Source organism: Panthera tigris, chromosome F2, assembly GCF_018350195.1.
Source record: "Panthera tigris isolate Pti1 chromosome F2, P.tigris_Pti1_mat1.1, whole genome shotgun sequence".
NCBI lineage: Eukaryota > Metazoa > Chordata > Mammalia > Carnivora > Felidae > Panthera > Panthera tigris.
Genome location: NC_056676.1, coordinates 17,769,566 through 17,782,128, shown reverse-complemented (window position 1 = coordinate 17,782,128; position 12,563 = coordinate 17,769,566). Strand labels below are relative to the sequence as shown.

General features: G+C 34.5%; 1 protein-coding gene across 11 annotated transcripts in view; it reads right to left on the bottom strand.

Moving 5' to 3' along the window:
* Window positions 1-12,563, bottom strand: part of CSPP1 (centrosome and spindle pole associated protein 1) — a 155,066-nt gene that overhangs the window by 49,052 nt on the left and 93,451 nt on the right. For all 11 annotated transcript variants that reach the window (XR_444829.3, XM_042972850.1, XM_042972848.1 and 8 more), the window contains 2 exons: window positions 2,717-2,846; window positions 843-990 (listed from right to left, as the gene is read on the bottom strand). Coding sequence is in view for 10 of the 11 variants with exons in the window: in XM_042972850.1 (XP_042828784.1) it covers window positions 843-990; window positions 2,717-2,846 (278 nt within the window). In the remaining variant the exon portion in view is untranslated. The remainder of the gene's footprint in view (window positions 1-842; window positions 991-2,716; window positions 2,847-12,563) is intronic.

Here is a 12,563-nt window from a genome sequence, read left to right as displayed (position 1 = left end):
TTTAAAAGCCATCTTTAACAAAGAAGCAAATCATAATATTTAAGAACTCTTAATAACTCATATCCAAAAAGTATTCTGACTACATCCCTCAACTATCACTAAAATTGATGTATAGTGCCTAAAGAACAACATGAAATCTATATTTTTACCATTTAATGGGTTTCTATTATTCATTTCTAATTTCTAATGAAACAATTTTCAAAAAATCCATCTTTGTCTACTTTTATTCATATCTAAAAGTTAATAGAGACCATCCTAATATATATAACAAGTTGTATAAGGCCTCTTTTGCTAAGTGCCTTGTGTGGTTTCTAGATCAAACATTTTTGAGGGTACATAATTGAAAGACACATCGACATGATTTTACAACCTGCCAGAAAGTTTCTGAAATCAGGTCTTTATTTACCAACAGAGTCCTTGCACTATGCAGGTATATGGCTATATATGAAACACCACATCCCACAACTATTTCAGATCACCTATTTTAAATATGTTTTACTAGTTTAAAAATTTTTTAATAAGGGGTTTTTCTTACTAGGATTTTTTTTTAAATCTAATTACTAGGTTGGGTTAAAACTTACCAATTAACATGAGCTTTTCTCTGCAACTGAGTTAGCACTAGAGGATGAAAAATGTGTAACAAAGTTAAATAGTACTCTAAAGAAAAAAGACCCTCCAAACTGCTATTACATTTATTGCAAAATACTTCTTTTGTATTAAGCAACAAAAAAAAGAGACCTTGCCTTTGAGGCTTTGATTCCCATTTCTACTCCCCATTCTTTTAAAAATTTAAAAACAGTTCAGTTTCTTTTAGAAACAACAGATCAATGAAAGCAACATACTTATCAGATTGCCTTTTGCATCTCTTAGAGGAGCACCACCTCCACCTTTCCCCCAGGGGTTGTAACTTCTCATTTCAGCTTCTAATTTAGCTTCATATTCTTCTTTTTCTTCACGTTCTCTCTTTCTTCTTTCTTCTCTTTCCCGAATCTTGATAATATGAAGGGATATTTATAAGTGCTGACAAGCACTCTGATATAAAAAGTTTAGTTTTAATATCAGTTTTTATTTTTCTTATTAGAGAAAAAACCTTGGGAAAAAAAATTTTACAGTCTATTTCACTATAAAATTTAAAATCATAAATCAATGGAATACTCAATTTAAAAACACTTCCTTGGCTAGAATGAATAGCGGCTGGTCCCTCATATCATGCCATGAGTACTTTCCAGCCACTGATGCCAGTTGAGACTGAACCAATTCCTCCTTCCCACCCCCAACTTCTACCTGAGCCACTCCCTCCCTAACATCACCAGATGCTTGAGGACCAACAGGATCTCCCTACTTTCCTTTTCCATTTATCTTTTCATGGGACCTGGCCAGCCACCAACTAGTCCCCACACCTCACCAGACTTTTCTACCCTGGGCAAACTCCATTCTCAGAATTCAAAGAGGTTGGAGAATTCTGGGCTACTTTAAGTACAACTTTATGAAAGCAAACAAAATAGGCTTCTCATCATCAAGTATAAGCATAGGATTGGGTCTCTAGAGACATTTCGATAGGCAATGAACAAGTATCTACATTTTGGGAAGTTAGTTTTAAAAACATAACCACATACATAGAAAATTTAAGCACCCATTCCAGCAAAGCCATGGAAGTCATCACATGCATGAAATAAAATTCTAGAATTAGGAAATCTAGTTTTGTCAGTGGTGTTCAGTCTTCTATTTGTAGAAACCTACCATCCAAAAATTAAAGTAATTCTCTAATTAAGAAAAATCCATTTTCAAGGAGGTTGCCCATATAAAAACTGAAAAAAAGGAGCTTTAGAAGAAATCCAAGTAGAACTTTATAGAAAAGTACCTAAGGTGGGCATATACCTACCAAGAATTCCAGGATCCTCTCTGAGATATATGGATATTCCCCAAAAAACCCCAAACATTTGATACAATTACTTTTAAGTAAGCTCTCTTCAAATATAACAAACTACAACAGAACCCATTATCCTTCTCCCTAAAAGTGTTCTACTCTTTTTCTCTTAATTCATATTCATAGCCTCATTATTCATGTAGATTACAACATACAGAATCATCTTCAAGCCATTTCTTCTTTCTCATTCCCTATATCTAAGTACTATCAATAAATCCCAGAGTTGTCTTCTGGATATTCTATCTTCCCTGTCTGGTTCAGAGCCTCATTACCTCCTATCTGGACTGCCTCAATAGTTTTAAGGTTTCTCCACCACATCTCTTTCTCAATCATACACATCACAACTAGCTATCCTCCTAAAACTTTTAAACTATTCCTTTTACTCTCTGGCTTAAAATTTCCTCCTTTAGGCTATCCATAATAGGATGAAATTGAAAACTTATTAGCTAAACTTCACAATCCAGCACAATCTGACATTTCAGATCCTTCTCCCACATCAATTCTATTTCCTGAGTATGCCAAGAATTTAAAATCTATTCACTGTATAACATACAGCTCAAATATCAACAACACATGAAGTCTTCTTAATCACCAGGCAATTATTCTTATCCTATGTTTCCAAAAGCATTCTAATCTATCTGCATCAAAAATTTATCATATTGAATTATAAAGGACTGGTATTGTTTTCTCCTGTGCCACAAAGAGTTCTAAGGGACCACTGTGCTAACATATAAGATGTTCAACATTAAATGTATCAATGAACAAATGCATGAATGAATAAATGAATACCTGTTGCTGCAAAGCTTCTTGGTAAGACTGAAGTGACTGTTTTGAAGGCTTTGGTTTATCTTCAAAAATTAATCCTGAATTTATTCCTCGATCACTTGTGATTTTCAGTTCGTTCTGTCCAATCATATTCCTACATCAAGTACACAACAATTTGTATCCATTTATGACAAAGCAAGAATACAACACTCCTTTGAAACAGCATAGCATTTAAGCAGATTTAAAAATAGGGGAAGATATTTCTCTGTAGGTCAAAGAGAAATCCTTAAGTAAATGTTCCCTTACTAAGCTCTCTCCACTCTCTCTGTTTTCACAATTAATGAAACTTTTACATTTATTAGATCTATTTCTTGACCTATGTGGCAGTTACATGGGGGTAAAATCCGTGTGATAAGTCATCAAGTGGTATATGTATGACTTAGGCACTTTTCTGAATGCAGGGAAATAATACAGAATTCTCTGAATATCATAAGAATGTACTTAATAAATGTATACCAACTTCTTAGCCATCTCAAAAATAAAACAATAAAATCACAGTAAAAAGTCTGTCTCCAATAAAATTTATATTTTTGAAAAATTTGCAATGAATCAAAAAAGGAAAAACTTAAAACATATTATGGTTACAGAAATCTCAAGCAATAAAGTGCTATTTGTCTTAAACATAGGAATGTAGCCACTTTGAAGAAAATAATACATTTTAAAAATCTGAATTACAAAAGATAAACTCAAATATTAGTTTTATTATAAAATTATAACTATGAAAAAGAGACTACGAAAGGCTTATCTCCAAAAACAGTATCATGTCTTTAAATAAGAGTTCCTTTTGTGTATCTAATTTATCCAATTTATTTATAATCTTTTATGAAGATAAACAGGTATGTTTATGTATACTGTCACACTGCATCCTGAGAGGATAAAAGGACAGATGAGAAGATCCAGAGCAAATGATTCCTAACAGAACTTCTACTTTGTGGGGGCTCTGTATGTGCAAATGAAGAAGGCTGAAGGGGCTTATTTGAGTAAAACCAATCTCTCAAAACAAAATAGCTACAAATTACATAGCGAATTGATTCACTCATTATCTATTTCACTCCTTTTTCTTCCTGTCTTTTACCATTCACTCAAGGACCCAAATTCTTGGCCTTTATCAATTTCCGCATGGCCCAAAGATGAGAGGGTTTAGAGATACACAGTCAGATTGGGATGGGAGCAAGGAGAGAAGTGGTAAGGGGGTGGTAGTCAAAAAATAACACTATTTTTGAGGTATGTTGTAGCATACATTAGGATTTCCTAACTTTCTATGGCTGAATAATATTTCACTTATACGGATACAACACATTTTGTTTACCCATTTATCAGCTGATGGACATTTGAATTGTTTATACTTAAAGTATTATGAACAATACTGTTATGAACATTCACATATGAGTCTTGGTGTGTATATATATTTTCATTCCTCTTAAGTATATACCAAGTGTTGTATGGTAAGCATATGTTTAGCTTTTTAAGGTAACTGCCATTTCCTCCAACTGCTTTTTATATATACTGATTTTGTACTCAGCAATGCTGCTAAAACTATTAATTCTAACATTTTATGTGTATGTTCTTTTGCAAATAACATTTTGTTTGCTCTCTTCCTTCCTAACACTCATACCTATCTTTCTTCCTTTTTTATTTTTGATCTTGCTGCAATTATTGGGCCCTAAAAAATGTGGTCATAAGAACACTCGTCATATTGCCAATTTCAAAAAGAATGTTTTACATGTATCACCATTAAGTAAAGTATATGATATAGGTCTTTCATGTTTACACGTTCTCAGGTTAAGTAGGCTCTTCTCTAACATATTCTGTTAAGTTTTCAATCGCTAGTGGATATTGATGTTTATTACTTCTTTCTCTGTAACTACTGAGATGGTCATATAGCTTTCTTCTTTATTATACCAATATAGTACATTATAATACTGATTTTACAATATTGACATCTAACACCAATTAGCATTTAGTATATGTCAGACACTTTTTTAGACACTTTACATATTTTAATTCATTCAATCCTCAGAATAAACCTATGAGTTGATACCATTATTATCCCACTTAATAAACAGGGAATAGAAGTTAAGCAACATGCCTCCAGCTGAATAGAAAAACCAGGATTCATACCAAGACACTCTGCCTCCACAGTCCACACTCTTAGTTGATGTGTACTACTACATTTATTCATCCTATTTTCCAGAAAATTCCAATTTAGAATTCAATATCCCTTTTTACATTATGAGGTTCAGTTTTAGGATGGCTGTATCTATCTTTATGATTGAAATTAGCTGGAAATTTCCAATTGTCATTATGACCTTGTTGGGTTTCATATCAAGATTATGACATTCTCATAATCACAGCTGTGGAGTACTCCCTCCTCTTCTGCACTCTGTATTATTTTGTGTAAGTTTGAGGGAAGATTTGAAACTTATGACCTAATTTCTTTTTTTTTTAAATTTTTTTTTGATGTTTATTTTTGAGAGAGACAGACAGAGACAGAGCATGAGCAGGGGAGGAGCAGAGAGAGGGAGACATAGAATCTGAAGCAGGCTCCAGGCTCTGAGCTGTTAGCACAGAGCCCAACGCGGGGTGCGAACCCACGAACCGCGAGATCATGACCCGAGTCGAAGATGGACGCTTAACTGACTGAGCCACCCAGGCACCCCTTATGACCTAATTTCTAAAAAAGTTTTTATATTATTCAAGTTTTCTATTTCTTTTTGAGTCTATTTTATTAAGTTAAATTTTAAGAGGAATCTTTCTTCTTCACTTAAATTTCCATATTCATTGGCATAAAACTACGCATAATATACCCTTACTATCATTTTAACTCCAACTACAGTGACAATTTTTCATTCCCAGTATTTATTTATGCCTCCTCATTTTTTTCTTGATCAACTTCAGTAAAACCTTGTCTTTTATTAATCTTTTTATTCTTCTATAACCCTACTGCTTATTTTCTGCCTTATCAAGCTATTACTTATATAAAGAAATAATATAGTCTCACACTAGGATTCTGTTTGTCTACTTTAATCTGAAGTTCTTTAAAATTTTGCTTTATATATTTTGAGACCTTATTTTTAGGTGCATAAAATTTTGTGTTGCCTTTATGCTGCTAAAATGAACCTTTATTCTTTATAAAAGAATTATTTTGATCTTGAAGCTTTATGACTAAAAAATCCATTTTATCTGATGTTAATATAGTAAACAAAATTTATTTCATATTCTCCTAGTGTATTTGTACCCTTTTACTTTCATATCATATTTAAATATATGTAACACGGGTAACCCCTGGATTTTGCTTTCGCATCTAGTATAACAAGCTTTCTCATTGAAACAGATATAGATACTTAAAAATTTACTAATATCAAATTAAAATTTTCCACTTAATTTGGACTTATAATCAGGTTAAACAGGCTTGCTCCTTAAACCTTTCTATATCTCATTTTGTTCTTTTTGCCTTTTTAATTTTTTCCCTTTAGTACATTAGTAAGTTGTGCCTTTTATCTCAATACTTTTTAATTTTTTTTTTAATGTTTATTTATTCTTGAAAGAGAGACAGCACGCGAGCGGGGGAGGAGCAGAGAGAGACAGAATCGGAAGCAGGCTCCAGGTTCTAAGCGGTCAGCACAGAGCCCAATGCAGGGCTTGAACCCATGAGCAGTGAGATCATGACCTGAGCTGAAGTTGGATGTGTAACTGACTGAGCCACCCACGCATCCCTTATCACAATACTTTTCATGCTTACCCTAAAAATATAACATCCATACTTACCAAAGACTAAAGCTAATCAAAATATTTACTATCCTCCCAAATGATACAAAGATTTTAAAACACATTAATCCTATTTAGCCCCTTCCATATTATATGCCATTCCTATTAATTATTCTTAATTTTACTTACCCTTAAATCCAAAATAATTTTACATAAATATTTAATTCCACCTACTTATTTACCACCTTTCTTCCTTTCCACTCCTTTATGAAACTCAGACCTTTCTCACTGCAACCTCCTTCCTTCTGCATTTAGAATTTCATTTACTAAGGGTCTGCTAATGGTAAATTTAGTGGTTCCTCTTAAAATATTTTTATTTCATTTTCATTAATGAAAAATAACTTTGCTGAGTATACAACTGTCTCAACACATTGACAATATCTTTATCTTCTGAATAGCTTTCTAGAGTTCCTTTGAAAGAAAGGTCTTTTCTCTCTGGCTGATTTCACGTTCCTCTGTATTTTATATTCTCAAGTTTTACTACAATTGTCTTTTATCTAGCCTGTTTGCAAGGTGTTAGGATTCCAGAATGTATAGGTTAAAAAATTAGAAAATGTTAAGATATCATCTCTTCAAATATTTTTGTCCCACTCTCTCTAGAATTCCAATTTCATACAGTTAGTCCTTTTTAGTTCCATAATTTTTATCCTTTTTTTTTTTTTTTTCATATTTTCCATGTCTTTTTCTCCCTGTTCTGAATGATTTCGTATCTACTAGTTCAGAGGTTTTCAAATTTTAGAGGACAACATGGGGTGCCTGGCTGGCTTAGTCAGTTAAGTGTCCAATATCAATATAGGTCACACACAGTTCATGGGTTCTTGAGTTTGAGCCCCACATAGGGCTCTCTGCTGTCCGTGAGGAGCCCACTTTGGATCCTCTCTCCCTCTCTTTCTCTGCATCTCCCCTGCTCACTCGCTCTCTCTCAAAAATAAACATTAAAAAAATTTTTTTAGTGTACAACAGAATCATCTGGAAAGCTTGTTGAAACACAAGGTGTCACCCCTCTACAGAATTTTCATTCACAGGGAGGGTAAGGGCCTGAGAGTTTGCCCTATGATTTTGCTACTCTGGGAGCCACATTTTGAAAACTGTTCTAGTTCATTAATTCTCACTTTAGATATGTGACATATGCTATTAAGGTCCATCCATTAAGTTAATATTCTCAATCATTTAAAAATTTTTCTAAAATACATAGCTGCATTTAAACTCTGACTTGTCATTCTTCATAAGTTTATTATGCCCTGATATAAACATGACCAATATGACTATTTTACATTTTGTCTAATAATTCCTAATCTGAGGTCCTTATCTGTCTGTTTTTGCAAGCCTATCCCCACTCATGGGGATAGAGAGAGGAAGACACAGAATCCAAAGCAGGTTAAAGGCTCTGAGCTGTCAGTGCAGAGCCCAATGAGAGGCTCAAACCATGAACTGTGAGATCATGACCTGAGCCAAAGTTGGATGCTTAACCGACTTAGCCACCCAGGCAACCCTATTTGGTGATTTTTAAATGTGAACTTTATATTTTCCATGGAAAAGTATTTAAATTACTTTTTAAATTACTATTTAAAGTACCAATTACTTTAAATTCCTGTTCATTGAGAGCAGGAATTTCAGGAATTTCCCTTATGTTACTCGGACTCCAGCACCTTCATTAATAATCTCTGTACTTTTTTCCTTCCTTCATTAATCCAATTTCTATCATCCTCCCTTAATTCTATCATCAATTTTTCAATAATTCTGCTTAAAGAACGACATTGCTTTCATGTTTCAAGAAATCAATTTTTTAAAGTTATCAACAAAAGAAGCACAAAGAACAAAGATAAACAGCATTCCAAAAACAAAAATAAGAAAAACACATAAACTTAGACACTTTTTTCCTTTTTTCACGAAGTCATTATAGATTTTACCGATGGTATTTATGGCTTAAGACTAGGAGATTCTCTAAAACCCTGCCATGTTTATGGGACCTGGGATGGACACTGCCAAAAATGGTTTTGAGAAGTGAATAAAGTTGAAGCAGTGATTCCCTAGCAGTTGAAGACTCCTGTTCTTCTCCTTCTTTTTCCCCCCTCTTTCTCTGGTGATCCAGAGCTCTTACTACTTAGAAATCACCCAGACCAGGGGTGCCTTGGTGGCTCAGTCGGTTAAGTGTCGGACTTTGGCTCAGGTCATGATCTCGCATTTCAGGAGTCCGAGCCCCCCGTTGGGCTCTGTGCTGACAGCTCAGAGCCTAGAGACTGCTTCAGATTCTCTCTCTCTCGCTCTCTCTCTCACTCTCTCTTTCCCTCCCTCCCCACTCATGCTCAGTCTCTCTCTCTTAAAAATGAACATTAACAAAAAAATTTTTTTAATCTTAAAAAAATCATTCAGACCATAAGGTGTACCATTCAGACAATGTAGTTAAATTTATTGTCACATAAGAAATGAGCGTGACAAAGTGGTTATTGAGGACAATGCCAATATCAGAACTGGAGGAGTGGATAACACTGTCAAAGTCACAGGAGATAATTTGGCCTGCAGCGTAGCCATGGATACCTACCAACGGTTTTATCTCATCATCTTTGGGAAGGGAGTCCTATCATAGTTAATTTGAGAATTTGATTAAAAGATATCCATATTTATTGCAGAAACATATATACACAAAATTTAAACATTCAGTATTTCAATAGATTTGTAGCCACTCTGAAACCTTCATAGCGTAAGAAATTCCAAAGATCTTTTTCAACTCTAAAGTTCTTTAACATGGTCCTTAATAGACCTTGCTCAACAAAAAGATAGTCCTTTTGTAGGTGGCAAATTTTGGTTCACAAAATAAATATATTTATAAAATAATTACAATTTCTGCTGTAATCACAAATCATTACAGTGTAAATGTGACTAGTTTCCTAAACTGCAGCAAAGAGTTGAGGCTTTGAAGCCAAACAAAGCTACTTCAGTCTCCACCTAAACTGCTTATTGACTGAGGACTTAGGGAAGTCATGTTATAATTTTTTTTTAATGTTTATTTATTTTTGAGAGAGAGAGAGAGACAGAGCGTGAGTGGGGGAGGGGCAGAGAGACAGGGAGACACAGAATCTGAAGCAGGCTCCAGGCTCTGAGCTGTCAACACAGAGCCCAACATGGGGTTCAAATTCATGAACTGCGAGATCATGACCTGAGCCAAAGTCGGACACTTAACCAACTGAGCCACCCAGGCGCTCCAGGAAGTCATTTTATATAGCTGAGTTTCAATTTCTTCAATTGCAAATACTGATAGATATAAACTATAATGTAGATAATGACATGACATGACAACATACACTACTCAGTAAACTGAAATTGCTATTATTATTATGACTTATTGTTTTAGTAAATATATACCAATTTAGGACAATCAAAATTCTAAGTACAAATCATCAATCAGTCAACACAGGTTTGGGGATGTGAATGGCAGACTTACAAGCCCCTTTGCTGTACCATTTTTACCTATGAATTAAGCTGTCTTAAAGAAATACGACATTGGAAAGAAGACAAATTAGGTGCACACCAAAACAGTTTACAGAAGCATGGGTTCCTTCCATTTCTAATTAGACTAAAATGCTTGGGGATAAATAAGTGCATGAGAAACTGGCTTGCAAAAAATTAAAGAGGTCATTTCATTATTTAACCGTTATTATACAACAATTTTACACTCTGCAATATAGCATTCAGAAAAATATAATAGAAAAAAGACAACTTAAGAAACAACTACACTGGGGACAGGAATCAGGACTAACAGTAAATGGACGTGAGGAATCTTACTGAGATAAAAGTGTTCTAAAACTGGGAAAGACTTCCACAATAGCAAAGTAGGAACCTCTGAAAATTTGCTACTCCATTGAAGTACTGAAAACACTGCTAACAATGGTCAAAATCAACTTTTTAATAATTCTGAAAATTAACAAAAGTCTTGCAACAATCCAAGAAGAGTCTTAAAAAATTAAAAAATAAAAACTTTCATTAAGAACAGGAATTTATGACATGTGAACTGCCCTTTCCCATTCAACTTCTGCCTAGCTCTACTGAAGCCTTAAAATCCAACAATCTGCCACAGATGGCAGCTGTAAAAACCAACAGCCCTCTACCACTGGACGTGTAGAACAGATTTGAAGCTCCCCAAACAGCCAATCTATACATAAATGTCACTTGTGACCTATCTGGCAGCTCCCTGGAAAAGCTCCATTCTTAAGGCCTGCCTTTATTTGACACATACCCAAACCTTATTCAATATAACATCCTTATCATGAAGTGTTTGTAGAAAACAATCAGCAGCAACATTACAGTTATCTGAGGCAGCAAAACCACTGGAACAAGCAAAAGGCTGACCAAAAAGAAAAAAGGGGGGGGGGGAGAAAAATTGGGGAGTAAAATATCCATAGGGGCTTGAAAAACTAACATATTCCTGTGAATCTAGAAAGCCTCGTGCATATGCAGAACTACAAAGATGCCCAGAAAATCTCTGAGAACACTCTGATCTCTCACCTCTGGCTGGCAGTGAGGTTCTGTGCCAGGAGGAAGTGAAGGCAGAGGTATAAACTGCTTGGGTACTGAACATGCACCAACATGAAGACAGAACACTCCACGAAGAGTCTTACAGGTTTAAGTCCTTTAAGGAAATTTAAGCCCTTTAAGGAAACCTCTGTTCAGTCATGACCTAACTATTAAGCTAGTAAGACAGGAGAGGAATCAGTAGTCACACATAACAATATAAACTTTACAGAACTGGTTCACAATATTACTTGAAAAAGAGTCACAACAACAAATAGCAACAACAATAAGCCTTAGGGAAAGGAAAAAATCTGATCTCCACAGTTGCCACATTGTATCTTTTTAAAGGTCCACTTTTCAATCACACAAAAAAAATGTATATGAGACTAGTAAAAAGCAGAGAAGTATAGACCATATATAGGAAAAAGAAATCAGTCAGTAGAACCTGTCCTTGAGAAATCCCATGTGTTGGACTTAGTGGACAAAGACCTTGATGAATTACAAATATCTTAAAAAATGAAGGAAAATCATATCTCAAGAATTAAAACAAAGTGTAAGAACAATGTTACACCAAATAAAGAATATCAACAGAGAGAAATTATTTTAAAAAAAAAATCAAATAAAGGGTTGCTCAGTTGGTTAAGCATCCAATTTCAGCTCAGGTCATGATCTCATGGTTTGTGAGTTCGAGTCCCACATCAGGCTCTCTGCTGTCAGTGCAGAGCCTGCTTTGAATCCTCTGTCCCCCTCTCTCTCTGCCCTTCCTCTACTCATTCTCTCTCAAAAATAAACACTGAAACTTGTTGGGATGAGCACTGAGTGTAATACATAGGGGATCAATCACTGTAATCTACTCCTGAAATCATTATTGCAGTATATGCTAACTAACTTGGATGTAAATTAAAAATAAATAAGAAAGAAAGAAAGAAAGAAAGAAAGAAAGAAAGAAAGAAAGAAAGAAAGAAAAGAAAGAAAGAAAAGAAAGAAAAGAAAAGAAAAGAAACATTAAAAAAATAGATATTATAGAGGTGGAAAGTCACTAGAGATTTTAGTAGAAGATTTTAGCAGGCAGGCAGAAGAAACATTCACTGAACTTGAAGACGTGTCACTTGAGATGAAGTCTGAGGAACAGAAAGAAAAAGATTGAATAAAAATGAACAAAACCTCAGAGGCCCTGTGGGACACCATCAAGAATACCAAGTATAGGAGTCTCAGAAAGAAAAAAGACAAAGTGACATAAAGAATGTTTGAACACTGGCTGAAAATTTCCCAAATTTGATCAAAAATATTAATCAACACATCCAGTAGCTCATCAGATTCTAAGCAGGAAAGCACAGAAATCCATATGTATACACATTATAGTCAATATGCCGAAAGACAAGGAGAGAGACTTTAAAACAGCAAGAAAATAACAATTCATCATGTACAAGGGAACTCCAATAAGATTAAGAGCTTATCAGAAACCTTGAAGACAAGAAGGCAATGAATGAGATGACACATTCAAAATGCTGACAGAAATGACTGAGCCATTAAA